The sequence below is a fragment of the Beta vulgaris genome, chromosome 8, assembly GCF_026745355.1.
Source record: "Beta vulgaris subsp. vulgaris cultivar EL10 chromosome 8, EL10.2, whole genome shotgun sequence".
In the NCBI taxonomy this organism is placed as follows: Eukaryota; Viridiplantae; Streptophyta; class Magnoliopsida; order Caryophyllales; family Amaranthaceae; genus Beta; species Beta vulgaris.
In genome coordinates, this window is record NC_079209.1 from 6,417,223 (window position 1) to 6,438,134 (window position 20,912).

The window sequence follows — 20,912 nt, forward strand, 5'->3', positions numbered from 1 at the left end:
TATAATAAACTATTTCTACGATATATTCTTCGATTTCTTGGATCTAGCACTAGTAGCTTAATTAGGCTTGCCTTTCACTAAGAATATTGAAAATCTAGGATATTAATTAATTGTATGCTAGAACTTAGAATTAAGTCTTCACTTTTTTTAATAATGGATCTCTAACTCACCCCCACTAAATCTTGTTCATGTGCTTACTTGAAAACGTACCCTTTATAGTAGACAATGTTAAATTCCATATTCTTCAGCATGATGGGCTTTAATGGGGATTATATATAAAACGCACTTGTTTCGTACAGATTTAAATCATCAGTATTAACAGATCTAGAGTACAATTATCTTATTATCTAATACACAGGATTATGTAAAATGCACATATACACATAAGGCAGCTATTCTCTTACTCATTTGGAGGGCTCCAAATTTGCAAATAAACAATATACAATCTAATTAAAGTGTACCATGCGCAATGTACCATGCTGCGCATGGTTACACCAGTGTGTATAGTAAAAATTGTTGGAGTTAGAGCGATGAACAAGTAGTGGTTAAATAAAACAATAATAAGGAGATTGATATGTGTCTGGGCTCAATAAATGATCCGTCCAATATCTATTTCATGTCATCAGGAATTACCACACAGGTGGCACAGTGGGTCCCACCTGGGAGTTGACCTAGCTCCAGGTCATCTATGGATCACAGATGGGGCTGGAAGGGCCAATTGCCGGAAAATGCAACACAACCATTGATTCCTAGAAAGCCCATCCCATCAATGTTACCTTTCTAGGAATTGACAATGCTATAAATACCAACCGTCTCATCAATGAACAGATATTAAATTTTCATCTAACAAACTAGAGCATCTCTCTCTAGACTTTCTCTCTCAACCTCAACTGACTTGAGCATCGGAGGGGCGATCCTAAAACAACCCCCGGGGTAGTCTAACCTTGTTTTTCAGGTTTTCGACATATGGACGATTTACTCAGACAAACGCTCTTGGGGCTCATTCGTACTTAACACACTTCAACAATCATCCTTAATTTCTAGGCACACACAGTTTGGTGCCGCCTGTGGGGAAGTTACAAACAAAGTTACTTCACGTCCACTCAACAAGATTTACCTTATTGTCACTCAACAATGGCCCCAACCAAGAGCACTCGCAACAGACAGCCTTCAGCAGAGGCCCAAAGATCCGAACGGACACCCTCGCCCTCCCACCATCGGAGACCTGAACGGGTAACTTCACCTCCACCCCATCGGACTCCCACGGTTCAGACCATCGATCTTAACGAAGAGCAATCCAATGGTGATCGGCCTACTCCCTCACAATAGTTGCAACAAGCCGACCCTTAACCCTTGTTTGCGGTAGATATCACCCTAATAGCTACTCAGCTCCAATAAACCTTGCAACGCAGCATAATGGAATGCTGACCACCTTACAGCAGGGACACGCTCTTCCCAACCCTAGGGAACAAGCTTTGGTACTCTCCTAAAAGGATAATTACAACCCCAACTCGGCCCATGGCCAGTCTACCCGGCAACGATCTGAAGCATTGGAACCCAGCCAGCATGACAGGCAGAGATCTAGACAAGGAGAAGACGAGCAGCATCTAACCAAGGGGAAATCCGCTCGGCGTGGAGAAAAGACTCACGTCTCCAAGTATTCTAGAGGCAACATCAGACACAAACCTAGGGATGCCCGACACTTCCTCAACTAGAAGCGCCTCAACCAGGGTATGACGTCAGATTTATTCTAAACAAGAAAGTCGCTTAGCGAGAGGGACAAGACGATTCAGCTCATTTTAGCCTCCTCGGATCAACAGTGGAGCACTTAAGTTCATGGTCCCATTCAACCAAGAAATCCTAGAAGCAACTAGTCCATGGAAGATCAAAACACCCACCATTAAACCATTCGCGGGCCTAACTGACCCAGACGATCACATGGCCACATACAAAGCTCATATGAGCGTTCAAACCAGCTGTGAAGTTACTTGGTGCCGCTTCTTCCCTACTACACTCAAGGGCCTCGCCCTAAATTAGTTCCAAGAACTTCCCGCAGGAATCATAACCGACTTCTCAGTACTTGAGGACTTGTTCATTCATCAGTTCGTAGCAGGGAAGAGGAAAAAGAAAATGAGCCCCCATTTGATGGCGGTCAGACAAGAGAAGAATGAATGTCTAGCCGACTACATCAAAAGGTTCAATGAGGAATCAATAAAAGTTTCAGATCTTCAGAATGCAGTAGCATTTGCCGCCCTAATGCTCGGACTACATCCGGACGGTTGAGATGGTCCTTGACTGAAAATGAAGTAAAAACTTTCTCCGAGGCAATGAACGGGCTCAGACATATCTCACCACTTGGACGATGGAAGCAAAAAAAGGAAGGAAGAAGGAAACCACAAAGATCAGCCAAAATAACAAAAAAATAGCAGGTCGGTCAGACAGGTTCAACGACCATGGTCATGACTTTTGGTTCAACAAAAACAAAAGAGCGATCTACTTGGACATAAAAGACAAGTCCATGCTTCCCCGCCCACCTCCCATCAGAACGTCCTCCACTCGGAAAAATAAGAGTCTGTGGTGTGAGTACCACAAAGAATGTGGACAAATCACCAAGGACTGCAAAGAACTCAAGAAGTCCCTTGATAATCTGACAGACCAAAGGCAAGATTAACCACCACCTCAAGCACACAAGCTAGGAGAAAGACAAGCAGAATGTGGGTCAGTCGAACAATAGAGAAACCGAAGGATTCATTGGGGTCATAGCAGGTGGTTTTGAATCAGGAGGCCTAACCGGCCGATCCCGCAAAGTCGACTTACAGAATTTCAAGCATCAAGTGCTTGATGTCCACCACCCCGACCCGACTGTCCCGTAACGACTTTTGGAGAATCCAGTCGGGCCCTACACACACCTCATGACAATCCCCTAATCATTGAACTGAAAGTGGCTAACATAAGAGTTGAAAGGATGTTAGTAGATAGTGGATTATCAGTTGACATAATGACACTGGAGGGCCACAAGAAGTTGAAATGCAGCGAAAGGGATGTCACCCCCCTCAATAAGCCACTCATAGGCTTCGGGGAAACTCTGTACATCCAGTTGGATCGATAAAGCTACCCACTCGTATGGGAGAAAAAGGCAAGGGAAGAAGCCCACTAATTGAGTTCCTAGTGGTGGACATCCCTCTGCCAGACAACATCATAATGGGAAGGCCTGTATTAAACAAGGTTAAAGATGCAATTTCCACCTACCAACTCTTCATGCAATTTGAAACCGACAAGGGTAAGGACGAAAAGATCCAGGGGGATCAACACACAGTAAGGGAATGTTATGTTAATAGCTTGAACAACAAGGTCGACATCCAAACGAATTAGAAAAATAGAAAGCGGGAAGATAATAAGCCTTCAAGTGGCCTTAAGGTTTACATCACTAAAAACCCTAAGCATTCCCCTCAGCCGGCTGAGGATGATGAAGAAGTTCCTTTGACAAGAAACTTGGTCGGACTCTTTGAGAGTAGGAGAATTTAAAAAAAAATTATTGCAGGGTTCATAGGATAGTGTCAGTACTCAGAATGGTTGGCCAACGTTGTGTTGGTTGAAAAGTTGAGCGGGGCATGGAAAATGTGCGTAGATTTCACAGACCCGAACAAGCTAAGACCTGTCCAAAGGATAACCTCCCACTACCAAGATTGACAGGCTAGTCGACTCAACAGCGAGGCGCTCTCTTAAGCTTCATGGACGCAAATGCAGGGTACCACCTGATCCAAATGGCCGAACACGATCGAATCCACACTGCCTTTGTCACAAGCCAAGGGTGTACAGCTACAAAATGATGCCATTCAAATGCGGGGGCTACGTATTAACGAACAGTGAACAAAATCTTCAACGATTAGCTCGGTCGAAACATTAAAGTGTATGTTGACGATATGAGCGTCAAAAGCGAAGCCAAGGGGGATCACCCCTCGGAACCCTGAGGCGATTAAGCATGATGTTTAGTCCGAAGAAATGTCTCTTCGAAGTAAAGGGGGGGGAAGTGCCTCAGATTCATGGTGTATGAAAGGGGAATGAAGGCAAATCCCGATAAAATCAAGGATGTAATGGAGATGAAATCTCCCACGAATGGACGAGAGGTACAGCGCCTAACTGGTTGTCTAGCTTCCCTCGAACACTTCCTCACCCCGTCAGCAAATAAGAGCCTTTACTTCTTCAAGGCACAAAAAAAAGAGTTCACTTGGGATGGCGAGGCCAAACAAGCCTTCACCTCCCTCAAAACACATCTATATACCCTTCTTAAACTGATATCCCCCTTGCCGGGGGAAACCTTGTTCATTTAGGGTGCGTTCTCGTCACATTAATAAATTCAATTTCAGGTCCAATAAGTCCAGTGTAGTTCAAATAAGTTCAGTTTAGTTCAGATAAGTTTTAATCAGGTCTAATAAGGTCCAATAAATTCCAATCAGGTGCAATAAGTTCCAATAAGGTCTAATAAGGTCCAAAAAGTTCCAATCAAGTGCAATAAGTTCCAATCAGGTCTAAACAAGTCCAATAAATTCCAATCAGGTCTAATCAGGTCCAATAAGTTCCAATAAGGTCCAAATAGTCAATGATCAATAAATATTTGTATTATTGTCTATTATTTTATTATTCAAATCATTATTAGTTGATTATCTTACTATTAGAATTTTAATTAAAGTACCACAATGAATATATTATATTATACTTGTATTATTGTCTTTTATTTTATTAAATAACATTTGTATTATTGTCTATTATTTTATTATTCATATTACTATTAGTTGATTATTTTGTTATTAAATTTTTTAATTAAAGTACCATAATGTATAGTATTATACTTGTATTATTATCTATTATTTTATTATTCATATTACTATTAGCTGATTATATTATTATTAAAAAATAGTATAATCATGGTCAAATGAGGTTAACAATAATAATTATCATACTTACAATATTTTGCATTTCGTCTTTAAATAACTAGAGATAACATGTTTTCGTTAATAATAACAATGAAAGATATAAATGTTATCGATTGATTGCTTCATAGGAGTTAATCAATTCTACTACCTTCAAGTGAATGAAAGTGGAGTGAGAGTTAATGACTTCTACAATTTAGTCATAAAACTGAAGTGGAGTTAGAGATAAATTTTTCCATACGTGGTAATTTTTCACTTGTTAGCAATAAATGTATATTGACTTTTGATTTTCTACTAGCGCTTTATGAAATCAAAACAAGACTATTAAATATATTAGTGGTGAAAGTTGTGTATAGGCAAGTATATAAATAATATTTCTTTTTGTTAAATTGTTTATCATGAAAGATAATTAATAATAATTATTTTTTAAAAGGGTAAATTTTAATAATAATTATTTCATAATAAATTTTGAGGGGTAGTATTTATGTTAGGGGTAATGTGTATGTTATTACTCATCAATTTTTTTTGTCTAATAAGGTCAAATAGGTTCCATTTTGGTCCAATAAGGTATAATAAATTTCAATTAGGTCCAATAAAGTCTAATAAATTTCAACCAGGTCCAATAAGGTCTAATAAGTTTCAATCAGGTCATTAAGTTTCAATGAGGTCCAATAAGTTCCACTCAGGTTCAATAAGGTGCAATAAGTTGAATCAGGTCCAATAAGGTCTTATAAGTTCAGTTTAGTTCAGTTCAGGTCCAATAAGCTATGTTCAGTTCTAATAAGTTCAGGATTATTCAGGTGAAGAGAACGCACCCTTACTTGGCTATTTCAGAATATGCGCTCAGCACTGTTTAGGTAGCCGAGAGAGAGAAAAAGAGACACCCAGTCTACTTCATCAGCCACGCTATCAAAGGAGCGGAAGCTAAGTACAACGAGGTAGAGAAGATAGTCTTTGCCCTAGTAATGGTGAGTCGAAAACAGGAACCGTACTTTCAAGCTCATCAAATCAAAGTCCTCACCGGTCCGCCACCGAGGAAGTTGATTCAGAACAGGAACCACTCTAGTCGAATGACTGTTTGGGCGGATCAACTTGCAGATTTTAGGTTAGAATATGAACCAAGGAGGAAAATCAAAGCCTTGGACTTGGTAGATTTCATCACTAAGTGCACCACCAAGCCCCCGGTTGGGGAAAAGATGGTTGGGAGATGCAGTCGGGAAAAAGATGGAGTATGGCATCAAATTGAATTCTTGGGATCTAACAACTAAGTCCAGTATGAAGCTCTCATCCTCAGACTTCAGCTATGCATCTTGGCCGGAGCCATGACAATCAAAGCTAAATCCGACTCACAACTCATAGTGGGTTAGGTTCAGGAAAATACGAAGCCAAGGACGACAACATGAGAGTATACTTGGACAAAACCCTAGAATTCATCAAAAATCTATCCCATTTCAGCATCAACCACATACCTAGGTCGAAAAATCAACAAGCAGATGCTTTGGCTTGGATTGCCAGTTTAGTTGAGGGATCAGCCCCTCGGACCATTACATGGGAAGTACTACGTCAGCCGAGCATCAATGCCAAAAAGCAACAGGCGTTTACCTAGATGGAAGAGGTGGTCAAATACTTGAAAGATAGGATACTGCTCGAGGACCACAAGGAAGCCGAGCGAGTCAAGCGTAAATTCGGATGGTTCGTATGGCATGAGGATCAACTTTACAAGAAGTCCTTCACCCACCCTCTGCTCAAGTGTGTGACCCCCGAAGAAGGGGATTACATCCTTAGGGAAATCCACCAAGAGCATGTCGAAGCCACCAAGGGGGAAAGACCATAGCGGGAAAAGCTCTCAGAGCAGGTTACTACTGGCCCACTCTGAAGCCGGATTCCCAAGAGTTGTTCAAGAGGTGTCAATCATGCCAGATCCAGTCGGATATTCCCAGAGCACCAGCCACTCCTCTGACAACCATCCAGGCAGTTTTGCCATTCGACAAATGAGGCATGGACATACGTCCGACCATTTCCCCCAGATTCTAGCCAACGCAAGTTCTTAATAGTGGTGATTGACTACTTTACCAAGTGGACAGAGGCTGAGCTACTCTCGTCAATAACGGATAAACAGGTTCAAGCGTTTATTGGGGAAAACATCATCACCAGGTTCGGGGTACCAAGGACACTGGTCTCCGACAATAGGTGGCAGTTCAAGTGGCCTTGCACGAGAATGTTGTGCCTGGTTCGGGTTACAGACCAAGTTCTTCGTCGTGTGTAGACCACAGAGAAACGGACATGCCGAGTCAGCCAATACGATAATCTTCAAAGGAATAAAAAAATCCTTAGAGGGTTCCAAAGGAGCATGGATTGATGACCTATTTGGGGTCCCATGGTCAGCCCGGACCACCGGAAAAGAAGCAAGTTAGTATATGGAAAAGAGGCGATCCTCCCAGTGGAGGTCGACACCCTCTCACCCCGAATGACCTTCTACGAGTTTGAAAAGAATGAAGATGAAATACCTGTCAACTTGGATCTACTGCCAAAAACCATGGGCAATACGTTATTGAGGCCCATTCAGTACAAACAATGAGTAACTCGACAATTCAATCGATGAGTCAAGGCCAGACAAATCCGATACGTGACTGGATAGTATGAAAAGTAGAAGCCACGACGAGATTATCATATCTCAAGGGAAAGTTCGAACCAAATTGGGACGACCCCTACAAGGTAACATAGGTGGTCAAACCCGGCACATTCCGACTAGAATCCTCGTAAGGCGTTGCCATGGCCCGACCCGACAATGTAGACAATCTTAAAAGGTTCTACGTATAAAGTGTTTGTTAATTGCAATAGGAGCATATATAATAGCCTAAAGGCATATTGTAGCTAATTGGCACATTTTGTAACGAATCGGAGTACTAGACTTTACCAGTCGAATTTAGACCAAACATCATTCCATTCCAGAGAAGGGTAAGTCACAGCCAACGCCCTCTTCAGCCGCTCCAGGGCTTCATCTTGTGGGACTTGTGACCTACATCAGCGTTATAACCGTCACAAGCTTGAGTGGTCTGCCATTCGGTAAACCATTGCTCCTCGGACTACTTGGCCATCACCTTGGCCGCCGCTATTTTCCCCTCGGCAGCCTTCAGCTTGAAGTGGACGTCGGCCAAGTCCTGCTCCACCTTAGCCAATTTGGCTTCAGCATCACCCTTAACAATATGGGCCCGTCCCAAGCCATGATGAGGTCCGCTTCGGTCTTCTTCCACTGATCCCGCTCGACCTGTATGTTCTCCTAGTCTGTCTTGATGGCCCTAATAACATCATGACAAAGGGAAGTTAGGTTGTTACTAATCTCCTAAGGTCAAACAAATCCTAACTAAACCACTAATAACCTAAGTAAAGTGTCAAACAAGGGTCATTCTTCCACAAGGAATAAGGAACACCGATATATATGTGTTAATTTGAAAATAAGCTAGGTTGAAAAAGAGTCGGAAGGTGTCGACTACCAACTAATTAAGTCTATTAAGCTAAACTAACTACTAAAGAACGACTAGTATTAGGAAAAGGGATCCACCACCAACCAAATCATGATTTAGGCAATTAGAAAGGTGAAACATGGAGGAAAGAAACCAAGCAAATAATTGAAGTCATTATTGACTCCTAATTAGCTCTAAGCCATCTCGCAAGGGTGCATAAAACTACCTAAGTCACATAATTAAGCCACTCTCATGGTCTTAAATATGCAACCAAGGGGGTAAGTGCAATGTCAAATCACAAAACCTCACTCAAATCTCACGCTCATGAGTAATTAAGCAAGATAATAGCATAAATGTCAACCTTAATCTCCTCTCTCGATTGGATTTAGGTATCAATAAAACAAACATCCAAGTGGCCAATTAGAATGCAAGTAAATAGTAATCATGCTATTAATCAATTAATAAGCCCAATTCAAACCCCCTAATTTCATATTTCAACACCCAAATCAATCATTGTTGGGTTTTCACCCAAACCCTAACCAACAAACTACTCCATAAATACAAAAATGAGGACTTTAGAGAAATTAAGCACTAATAACATGATAATAATCATTAATCTAACATTAAGTTAAACAAAATAAATTATAAATAATTAAACTAATCATGAACAACTAATCTAAGAAAAACAATTAAAGTAATAAAAGCTGATAGAGTAAGAAATGCTCATTGATTAATGGTTGAAAGTTCCAATACAAGTGTCACCCTTGAATCTGCAATCTTCAACCCCTATTTGAGTTTTCTCCCTTTTTCCCTCTAAACTAATCTATGGAGGCTAATCCTTTTTAAAACCCTAAAACTATTCGAAAAACTAAGAGTGGTGAAAATTTATCTATGCTAAAAAACTGCCTCCATAAAAAGATGATATAATGGGTATTTATACTACTAATAAAAAGGAAAGAAAATATATAATGTGAAGATAAAAAATAAGGGGAAAAGAAAAAATGGAAAAGATAAGTAAAAAAAAAATGGAAAGAGAAACGTGGGGTTTTAAGGCTGAAGTAAAAGTTAGAGATATACCAAGGCAGAAAACAGCTACGTCTGAAAATCGGACCCTCTCGGCCAATTACTCTTGGGAAAGACCGGGCTCAGTCCCATTGATGCTAGGAAATGTTCGTTCTTGAAAAGACAATAACTGGGCAACCAGTTGCCTGCGACAAATATCTCCCCCCCTCCCCCCCGCTCACAATCTTGGACTCGAGCTACATGTACCAGGCCGCCACGACCTCTTTATCGTCCAGCTCAGGGACTTAGAAATTAAGCTCGGGCGTCGGTTAGACGGTCAGTACCCCCTAGTCACCACCATAATAAACGAAGTGAACCCCCTTCGGAAACCTTGATCTATCACGGTCTGGTAACCTCTTCGGACCTGAAAACACCACCAACCTGACACAATCTCACCGGCCATCATTTCTACCAACTTGTACATATGACGCCACAAGGTCACGGTCGGCCTCACCCTAATTATCTCACAAATGGTCTGCACAGCGAGGATGCCTCCCCAATAGTTGGGCGAAATTTGACCCAAAGATAGATTGTAGGCATTCAAAAAATCCTTGACGAAAGGAGTCGAGGGAAACCGAAGTCCCATCTACATGGCCTTGTACTACGCCACTATACAACCGGGAGGTGAAGTCAAAATGGTGCGGAAGGCCTCCGGTCGGACCAAATGATATGGGTCCCTTATATGAAATATGGTTGCACTAGTAGAAAAGGTCGATTTGCGTCGCCCCATTTGCGTCGCATGAATGGCCAAACGACACAATAAAGTAATTTGTGTCACACGTAAAGAGGAGTGCGACGCATAACATGGGTACATAAGTACCAGATACGAGCTATATGCGTCGCACGTGACTTAGGCGCGTTGCAAAAGACTAATTTGCGTCGCACCATATTCAACGTGTGATGCAGATACTGAGCCCAATTTGCGTCGCACCTTACTCAACGTGCGACGTAGATACCAAGAGGCCCACTTCCTTTTCACAACCCTAGCTCCCATATTTCAATTTGATAGATATTTGCCTCAACCCTAATTCCTCTCAGCCATTTCATCATCATCATCACTCATCTCCTCTCTCTCTGCCTCTCTCTCTCCCTCTCCCTCTCCCTCTCCCTCACTCAACCGTTATAAGACGTTTCATCAACAACGCATCTGCTTCTTCACCAACAACGCATCTGCTTGTTCACCAACAACGCATCTGCTTGTTCACCAACAACGCATCTGCTTGTTCACCAACAACGATAACACCGTTTTCATCTGCTTCTTCAAATCGAACCATCTGATTCTTCATCTGATTCGTTATTTTTATCGCGATGTCCTCTCTCACTCTCACCGGCGAAAGGCGCGATAAAGCTGAAGATGAAGGCGCAAGAAAGTAGAAGATGACGATGAATATTGAAGAAACATTAGAATTCAACTGAAAGTTGACGGTTAATATTTTACTTAGATTGTATTGTTGATGCTTTAGATTTTAGGGTTTTTTATTAGATCTAAATTTTGTTTTTTGGGGTTACATTTTATAATTTCGTTTTAGAGACATGAATTTTTAGTATTCTTTTGTGTTACATTTGATTTTGTTTTGTGATATATTTCGTTTTGTACTTCGAGTCATTTCGTCGCCTTGGTATTCTTTCTTTTTCTTCTTTTATTCGTTTCATTTCGTTTATCACAAGCTTCCTGATGGACCTGATGTGCCATTACGTTCATTTTCCTTTGTTTTCAATACTTCGTTTAAGTGAAGATATGGTTTTGCACCAGTAATTCTCTAATCTTTATTAGACTATAATTTTCTTTTTTGATTTTCTATAATTTATGTATTCTTTTTTATGTAATTATCTCTTTTTCTTTATTTTCTGTAATTTATTATTACAAATCTACGACTTTAGGGTGCAACAGCCTCATTCTTGGTTCATTAATTTTTTTTTAAAAAATATTTTTTTAAAAAAAATTGCAATTTGCGTCGCACGTAGCCCAAGGCAAATCACTCATCTGCGTCGCACCCTAGGCGATGTGCGACACACATTACCCTATGTGGGCTGGGGAGACCAATTTGCGTCGCACCGTATACAACGTGCGACGCATATAGCTAAAAGATCTGCGTCGTTTCCTCATACGACACAGATCAATTATAGGTCATCTGCGTCGAGACCTGTGCCATCGGACCCAATTCCGGCGCAAATAAGGGTCCCAGGTCCTACGCAAATCGACCTTTTTCTACTAGTGTTGCTTTGCCGTGAGGATCATCCATCAGCACCTTAATCAAGGAATGGGTGGAGAATTTTGAGCATGTACCTCCCTTCAGATCTAGATCAGGGTACTCCAGTCGGTCTGAAGTTAATGCCTCGCCTTCCTCCCTCGTCATGGCTATCCTAACTACACCATCAAACAAGTATCGGTATACGAAACTCCTCGAAGAGGGATAGGCTTTGGACACCTCCCAAGGATAGGGAATGATGCCCTCGGCCTCCTCTTCCACTTGTAATGGAATCGGGAGAGAGACCGCGTCGGGTACATCCGAGAGGTCAGGGTAACTTATTAAAGTTGACACCAACGTTATTCTCATCCTCCTTACTTCCTTTTCCAAGTTATAAGGAGGCAAAGTTGGGCAGTCACCGACTCGGAAGAACTCCCCATTATTTATAAACAAGGGGGTCGACCGAGGAATATTGAAATAAAAAGAGAAACTTAAAGAAAGGTCAACAGTGTACATGGTCGGATGAAGAAACCGGAGAAACGGTGCTGGAGAGTTGAGAGAGAAAAATGGAGAATTTTTGAGAGAGAAAGTTTGGGAAAAGAACAAATGATTCGAAAATCTCTCTCCTCCCCCATATATATAGATAGACCTCAGAAGACGCGCAACGCAAACCTCCCCGCGTCACTTAATGGTTCTTTTTAGGCGGCCTAAATGGATCGGACTAACTCAACCCAAAGGTCTTCGTCCAGGGAAGGTGAAACGTCGAAAATTCTCGGCAATTTTCCGTCAGCTCAACCCTGAGGAGGGACCGTAAAATCCCAAGTATCCAAGATTGCCATGTGGCATCCATGGTCAGATGCACCCGCTCGGATAAAAAATAACTCTCGTCTCTTTATATGACAAATAAATGTCAATCAGCACCTACTCGGGCAGCTTGGGGGTCCTTAGCCCCTCATCCGAGTGGGCTCAACCCTACTCTGCTCACAGGGGACCCTCTCCCCTTGCCCGAGTCACCTTTAATTTGTACTTAGTCAAATATGATTAAGTACCGATTGGCACCCACTCGAACAGTTTGGGGCTCATTAGCCACTCATCGAGTGGCGTCTACCCTACTCGGCTCATAGGGGACCCTCTCCCCTTGACCGAGTCACTTTAGTACTTAGTCAAATAAGATTAAGTACCGATTGGCACCCACTCGGACGGCTTAGGGCTCATTACCTCATCATCCGAGTGGTGTCCACCCTACTCAGCTCATAGAGGACTATTTCCCCTACCCGAGTTACTTTTGTAATTGGCACCCACCCAGACTGTCTGGGGTTCATTAGCCACTCATCCAGGTATTGTCCACCCTACTCGACTTATAGGTGATCCCCCCTTTCCCGAGTCACTTCTTGGCACCTACTCGGACAACTTGGGGATCATTAACCCCTCATCCGAGTGGTGTCATACCTACTCGGCCGAATCACTCCTATACTTAGCCAAATATGGCTAAGTAGTAGTTATTACCCACTCGGTCATCCAAGGATTCAAGCTCTCCATGAAGGACGACCTGGTCGGCCGAGTCATTCTCCTAAAGAAATAAGACTCGGGGCGCGTTCTCTTCACCTGAATAACCCTGAACTTATCTGAACTGAACTTATTGGACCTGAACTGAACTTATTAGACCTGATTGGATTTGATTCAACTTATTGGACCTTATTGAACCTAAGTGGAACTAATTGGACCTGATTGAAACAAACTTATTGACCTGATTCAAACTTATTAGACCTTATTGGACCTAATTGAAACTTATTAGACCTTATTGGATCTGATTGGAACTTATTTGACCTTATTAGACAAAAAAAATTGATGAGTTATAATATAAATATTACCCTAACGTAAATACTACCCCTCAAATTTTATTATATAATAATAATTATTAAAATTTTCCCTTTAAAAAAATAATTATTATTAATTATCTCTTCTGATAAACAATTTAACAAAAAAAAATATACTATTTTTATACTTGCTTATACACAACTTTCACCACTAGTATATCTATTATAATTAGTCTTGTTAATAGTAATATGAATAATAAAATAATAGACAATATTACAAGTATAATACTATACATTGTGGTACTTTTATTAAAAAATTTAATAATAATATAATCAGTTAATAGTAATATGAATAATAAAATAATAGACAATAATGCAAATATTTAATAAAATAATAGACAATAATGCAAATATTTAATAAAAAAAAAGACAATAATACGAGTATAATACGATATAATCATTATGGTACTTTAATTAAAATTCTAATAATAACATAATCAGCTAATAGTGATATAAATAATAAAATAATGGTCAATAATACAAATATTTATTGATCATTGACTATTTGGACCTTATTGGACCTAATTAGACCTAATTGGAACTTATTGCTCCTAATTGGAACTTATTGGACCTTATTAGATCTGATTGGAACTTATTGCACCTGATTGGAACTTAATGGACCTGATTGGAACTTATTGTCCTAAGTGGATCTGATTGAAACTTATCTGAACTGAACTGAACTTATCTGAACTGGACTGAACTTATTGGAACTGAAATTTAATTTATTAAAGTGAAGAGAACGCAGCCTCGGTCGGCTTCAATCACTCCCAAGGAAAAGTGACCCGATAGGCTAAGCAAAATCTTTAAGGGGAGGCGACTCAGTCGGCCTCACTAACACTCAATAAAAGATGACCCGGTCGGCCATGTAATTTCCTCAAGGGGAGGTGACTCGGTCGGCCTCAATAATCCTTAATACAGGGTTACCCAGTCGGTCAAGCGATTCCCTCAAGGGGAAGCGACTCGGTTAGCCTCAACAACCTCAATGGAAGACCACCCGGTCGGTCAGGTAATCCCTTAGGGGAGGTGACTCGGTCGGCTCAACCACCCTCAAGGGGCATAGATCTAGTGACGCTGAGTCCATTCCGAAAGATCCTGCTCTTCCGTCGGATCTCTGTGAAAGGAGAGTTATTACTTTGCCACGGATGGGCATCACCCAGTCGGACCTCAATAATCCCTCATCCTGGCGTGAGGCTAATTATTTAAGCTCAATAAATGGCCCGCCCAATATCTATGCCATGTCATCAAGAATTACCAGGCAGGTTGCATAGTGAGTCCCACCTGGAAGTTGACCTAGCTCTAGGTCATCTATGGATTCACAGATGGGGCTAGAAAGGGCAATTATCGAAAAAGGCAACACAATCATTGACCCCCGGAAAGCTCATCCCATCAATGTTACCTTTCTGGAAATTTGCAATCATATAAATACCAATTGTCTCATCAATGAACAAGTATTGAATTCTCACCTAACAAACTAGCATCTCCCTCTAGACTTTCTCTCTCTACCTCAACTGACTTGAGCGTCGGAGGGGCGATCCCGGAACAACCCTCGGGGTAGTCTAACCTTATTTTTCAGGTTTCCGACGTACGGACAATTGACTTAGACAAACGCTCTTGGGGCTCATTCCTACTCAGCACATTTCAACAATTCTTAATTTCTAGACAAAAACAATATTAAAAAATTGTGTTAATGATTGCATTTGCTGGAATTTTACGTCTTCTTAGGTGAAATAAAGTACTTTCAAATGAGTATTATGTTAGATAAAGTAGTTTTGGGATCCTTCAATTGCATTGTATTTTGAAGAGCATGAAGGAACAATCTGATGTAGAGTAATTAAAGAGCGTGATTCTTCTTCAGACCTTTAATTAGCTTTTGAAAGTACATCAAATGTTTCTCTTATTTGAAGGAAAAACCTTACTATTTAAAGGTGCAATCACAAAATTAATTAATTTTCACTTTTTAGTAGCTTCATATGTACTAACTTCGTAAGTCCATATCCCCCTATTCGAAGCTACAGGGTTGTCCTTGGCCTATCATTGGAAAATTAGAACTCGTACTCATGTTGGCCAGGATCTAGACCTAAAAGACTGTGTGACACTAGCCCACAACTATATTGGTACGAAGGTTTGTAAATTTTATGTGGAAGTGGAAAGAATGCTCACAATAGAAGATAGCAAAAGTGATACATTCAAAACCTGCTAGTAATAAGGATGAGGAGCTAGCTCATGTGGTAGAGCACTTTCCTCTGATCTTTGAGGTCAGGGGTTTGATCCTTACCCCCAACATTATGTTGGGGTATTTCCTTAGCATGCTTTACCCGCCAATACGCTGGTAGTTCCTACAAGGCTAGTAGCCTTGGTAGGGGTTAGCCCTTGGGCTGACTTAATTTCCCAATCAAAAAAAAAAACCTGCTAGTAATTTGCAAAATTAAACATGCTCGCATGGAATATAATATAGATCCAAAACTCTCATAATTCACTAGTTAATAACTAATAACTGTTCCAAAAACCAAATAAATATATATGCATATCTTAAATTAACCTTCATTTTTAGATAAGTGCAAAAATTTAACTTTCACGCTTGTCAACGGACAACTTTGACCATTAATATATCTAATTATGTATTTGTAGAAGTTATAAAAGTTCATATCATGGAAATATTAATTAAAATAAATCCAACAACATGTTATATGATCAAATTTTATTACTGTTTTTTTTACCATATACCCCTTACAATTTCTTAGTGCACCATATAACCTTGTGAGTTTCCAAATTCACCATATACCCAGACGTTTTAAAAAGTACATCAAACTATCATTATGGTTAACGAAAGTCTAAAAACGTTAGTCAATAACCCCTAATCCTAACTCTAATCCTAATTAGATACCCTAAACTTTTTAAAACGTCTGGGTATATGGTGAATTTGGAAACTCGTAAGGTTATATGATGCAAAATAAACTTTGTCAGGGGTATATGGTGAAATAATTGTTCTTTTTATATATTAGTAAAAAACACAATCAAACACTAGTGGGAAAAACGCTACCGGATAAGCTAAAGGCACAAAGTTTCCAGCGATAGAAGAGAGGCCCAAAGTTTACAAAGGCCCAAATTCCATTGAATACTCGTAAATAAACCTAATGCCAAAACCGATATATTAACACTCACTCCACTCTCACTCAACCAGTCTACCCTGATCCCTCCTCTCTCTCTCATAGCTCACTCAACCCTAATCCTTCATCTCTCTCCTCTTCAGATCTGCTCCTCCCTCTTCCCTCTCAAACCCACGACACCAACCACTCTCACTCGTAATCTCTCTCTCACCTACGAACACCATCAACGAACACCCTCTCACCCACCTGACTTCGCAAACCACAAAAATCTCCACCATCTCAAGCCACCATAGCAACACACTCTCTTTGCCTCGCCTTCTCTCTATTCATCATCATTGTTAACACCACCTTGCTCGTCGATCGTTTCGTTGCGATTTCGAAGAAAAAGCATGTGAGTTTAAGTCCTTGCCAACCACTCGTCGCTTGCCACAACGGCTCGACTCATCCTTACTCGCCGTTCGTTTCGTTTGAAGACTCGTCTTAGGCACGTTAAAGTTTCGTCGCCGCGTGTTGCCATGGAGGTTTCAACCAAATCTAAAATGTCATCTATAATTAAATGAAACTCACTAGATCCCCCTCAACCCTTTCTTAAAGCTTGTATCGCTAGAAGGCTATCACTCTCCACCTCCAAGTGACGGTAGCCTAACTCCTTCACCAGTTTGAGACCATGATAAATCGCCTTTGCTTCCGCTACACGCGGCTCCCAAGCTACCTCGAATTGCAACGCACCAGCAGCTAGCACATCACTCTTCTCATCACGGAACACCGCACCTAACCCGCTCCCACCAACCCCAATTTGGCCCGCATCAATATTGAGCTTCAAGGTTCCAGCGTTGGGCTTGGCCCATTCACTTGCGTGGGGGGCAGCAGTAGCTCCTCCCTTGTGGCGCGTTTGGCTAATTTCCAAGGCTTCTTTACATATCTTCTTTGCATATTGCCATGTGGCCATAGGATAGCCCCCCTCACCTTCCATCAACATCTTGCATCGAGCCCCCCAAATCACCCAAGATAGAGTCACCAGCTCGCACATCGCCTCCCCTTCCAACTTTTCGAAACAACCTTCCCACCAATCACCCACATTCCTGCCCACGTCTCGCTCCCTAGTGTCAAAATCACTAAGTCTCCAAACCTCCTGTGCGAAAAAGCAGTAGTATAGTGCATGAACTACAGATTCATCGCCTAGCCCACACACGCTACAAATCTTTTCCCTGCTAGGAACACGACGGTTCAAGGCTAAAATTTTGGGGAGGGCGTTTGAGAGAGCCATCCACGCAAAAATTTTAACCCGGGGCAGCACTTGCAAACTCCATATTTTCTTCCAAACCATCGAAGGAGACGAAGTAGAGGCTTCAATAGCTTGCTCCGAGTCACCCAAAATAGCTTTGTATGCAGAGCTCACCGAATACACTACATCCTTTTCAAGGTCCCAACACATAACATCCTCCGGAAGACGGGAACTTATAGGGATGCTCATTACTCGTTCCACCTCAAAAGGTAGAAAAAGCTGTGATTATAAACTTCTATTCCAAAATTCTTATAAATAGGATGAATTAAATCCCCCACCATAGTGTTAGGATTCGAATTCCCTCGCGGATAAATAATTTTGCGAGACTGCATACCTGGAATCCATTCATCATGCCAAACTCGGATTTTCTCACCATCACCAACCCTCCACCTAACTCCTCTTCTCAACACACACCTCGCTTCCCAAATACCACGCCAAGTATAGCTCGGATTCGACCCCAACTCAGCATCCATAAAAGAGGAATAGGGATAATATTTCGCCTTTAGAACTTGTTCAATCAAACTTCCCTTGTGAGTCGTAAGACGCCATGCCTGTTTTCCCAATAGAGCCCAGTTGAACAGATGAAGTATTTGAAATGAAGCGAGTGATTTAAATCTTCTACTGTAAACAAATTCTTCTTTCCCACTTTATATGATGTACATTCATACGCGAATTGGTTCATTTTAATACTTTTCCTTCTTTGAACTAGTAATGGGGGCATCCAAGAGATCAAGTCTTGGTTGTGCGTTTCCACTACTACTCTGGACTTATAGCAGATTTGTAGATGGGTTAGAAGAAGTTCATGTTGGAACATTTATAGGGTAATGGGTTTGAAACTCATAAGGGTATGTACTAGAAGAGGAGGAGGTCTAGTATGCAAAAGGCTAGAATGTATCAAGTGGCAAAACGCATTGATAAACCAAGGGAGACAGAAGACTGACCGCGAGTCGCGACAAGCGTCGCGAGTCGCGACCAGTGGCCCGTCGCGAGTCGCGACAGGCGTCGCGGGTCGCGACCAGCGCCTCGCGGCTCGCGAGCTTTTTCGCGAGTCGCGACGTGTCTTCTGCCTTGGAATGCGAAAAGTTGCCTCGACGGTTTTATATCCGTTGTGATGCTTTATTGATCATTTTAATGACTTTAAGGTCCTTTAATCAGTAGATTAAAGACCTTTGATGAGTGATTAAGATGGGGTTATGTGATTAACCTCTCTAGTCAATGTGATTAAGTTGGGGGTTATGTGATTAACCTCCCTAGACAATGAAAGGTTTATTCTTCCTATATAAACCTTGGGATTCCTATGAGTGAAGGGTTGGAAGAAAATCAGATTTTCTATACTCTCAAATACTTCTTGCTTTGCTTAAGAGAAACCTTGCAATCTTCTCTTGAGTGTTCTTCACAAACACAAAAACACAAGTTCTTGTTGATTCACTTAGAAGATCATCTAAGTGGATTGTTTCTCTCCATTGTATCTCATTAGTTATTTCGTGTTAACCCGGTGATCCTAGAGGGGCGAAATTAAACTAATAGGAAAGCGTAGTTTCCGTGCCTTGGAGTGGATATCCGGTTCTCTCATTGATCACACATCTAACAATCTATTAGTTTAATTTCTCTTTTTTTCGGATATGGCTCAATCACTCAAGGACATGACTATGAACTTCCAAAAGTTGGATAAGTTTGAGGGGGTGGGCTATCGGAGGTGGCAAAAGAAGATGCACTTCTTGTTGACCGCCTTGAATGTGGTGTATGTTTTATCAACTCCTATGCCACCATTCCCAAAAGATGGAGAGGAGGATCCCGTGGAGACTACAAGGAAGAGGACAAAGTGGGAGAATGATGACTATATTTGCCGTGGTCATATTCTCAACTCTTACCGACCCTTTTTGATCTCTACCAAAATGTGGAGAGTGCAAAGGAACTTTGGGATGCTCTTGAGGCCAAGTACATTTCGGAAGATGCTTCAAGTAAGAAATTCCTTGTTAGTAATTTTAATTCTTTTAAAATGACTAATGATCGGCCTATTATGGAGCAATTCCATGAGGTTCATCATATTTTGAACCAAATAAGATCACATGGTATGGTGATGGATGAGGCAATTGCGGTTGCCTCAATCATTGACAAATTACCAAATTCTTGGAAAGATACAAAACATCTTTTAAAACATAAAAAGGAAGACATGTCCATGGAGCAATTAGGAACTCATCTTCGTATTGAAGAGGGGATCCGGGCTCAAGATGGGGTTAAGGATACTACTCCTAGTATTCCTAAATCTACCGTTAATTTGGTAGAGGTTGGTGGGTCTAGTAAGACCAAGAAATCCAACAACAACAACAACAATAACAAAACCAATGTTGCAAACAAGAAGAGGAAGACCCTCTCTTGTTGGATATGCAATGGTCCTCATCTTAAGAGGGATTGTCCTTCTAACAACAAGAAGAAGACAAAGAACACACAACCTAGTGTTGTTCAAAACCAAGGTAACAATGCACATGTTAATGTAATTGAAGAAATGCATTTTGTTGCTATGATTTCTGAAATTATGTGTGTGCAGGTTGATGATTCTTGGTGGATAGATTCGGGAGCCTCTAGACATGTGTGCAATAACAAGGATTTCTTCAAGTCTTTGAAAGATTTGGATGATGGTCCAATCTTGTATATGGGGAATGATTCTACGGTAAAGGCTAGAGGAATAGGCCAAGTAGAATTGTTGTTAACCTCGGGAAAGACTTTAACTCTCCGGGATGTTGTGTATGTACCGGAAGTTAGGAAGAATCTTGTGTCAGGAGGTCTCTTGAATAAGTATGGTTTTAAAGTTTTTTTGAGTCGGATAAATTTGTACTTTCCAAGGGTGGTATTTTTGTTGGACAAGGTTTCTTTTGTAATGGAATGTTTAAATTTAGTATTGATAATAAAATTGGTACTAGTTCTATTTACATGCTTGATGTTTCTTCTCTATGGCACAATCGTTTATGTCATGTGAATTATCGTAGATTATATGAC

The 20,912-nt window shown here is 41.0% G+C and overlaps 1 protein-coding gene across 1 annotated transcript; it reads left to right on the forward strand.

Annotated features, from left to right (window-relative positions):
- The first annotated feature begins 19,836 nt into the window (after nucleotides 1-19,836).
- Nucleotides 19,837-20,912, forward strand: LOC130589716 (uncharacterized). The gene is made up of 2 exons (XM_057391221.1): nucleotides 19,837-20,389; nucleotides 20,464-20,912. The coding sequence occupies exons 1-2, from the start codon at nucleotides 19,915-19,917 to the stop codon at nucleotides 20,466-20,468; spliced, it is 480 nt and encodes a 159-aa protein (XP_057247204.1). The 5' UTR covers nucleotides 19,837-19,914; the 3' UTR covers nucleotides 20,469-20,912.

Excerpts from the sequence above, each read along its gene's own strand:
- LOC130589716 (XM_057391221.1), top strand. The coding sequence starts at position 19,915 with ATGACTAATGATCGGCCTATTATGGAGCAATTCCATGAGGTTCATCAT.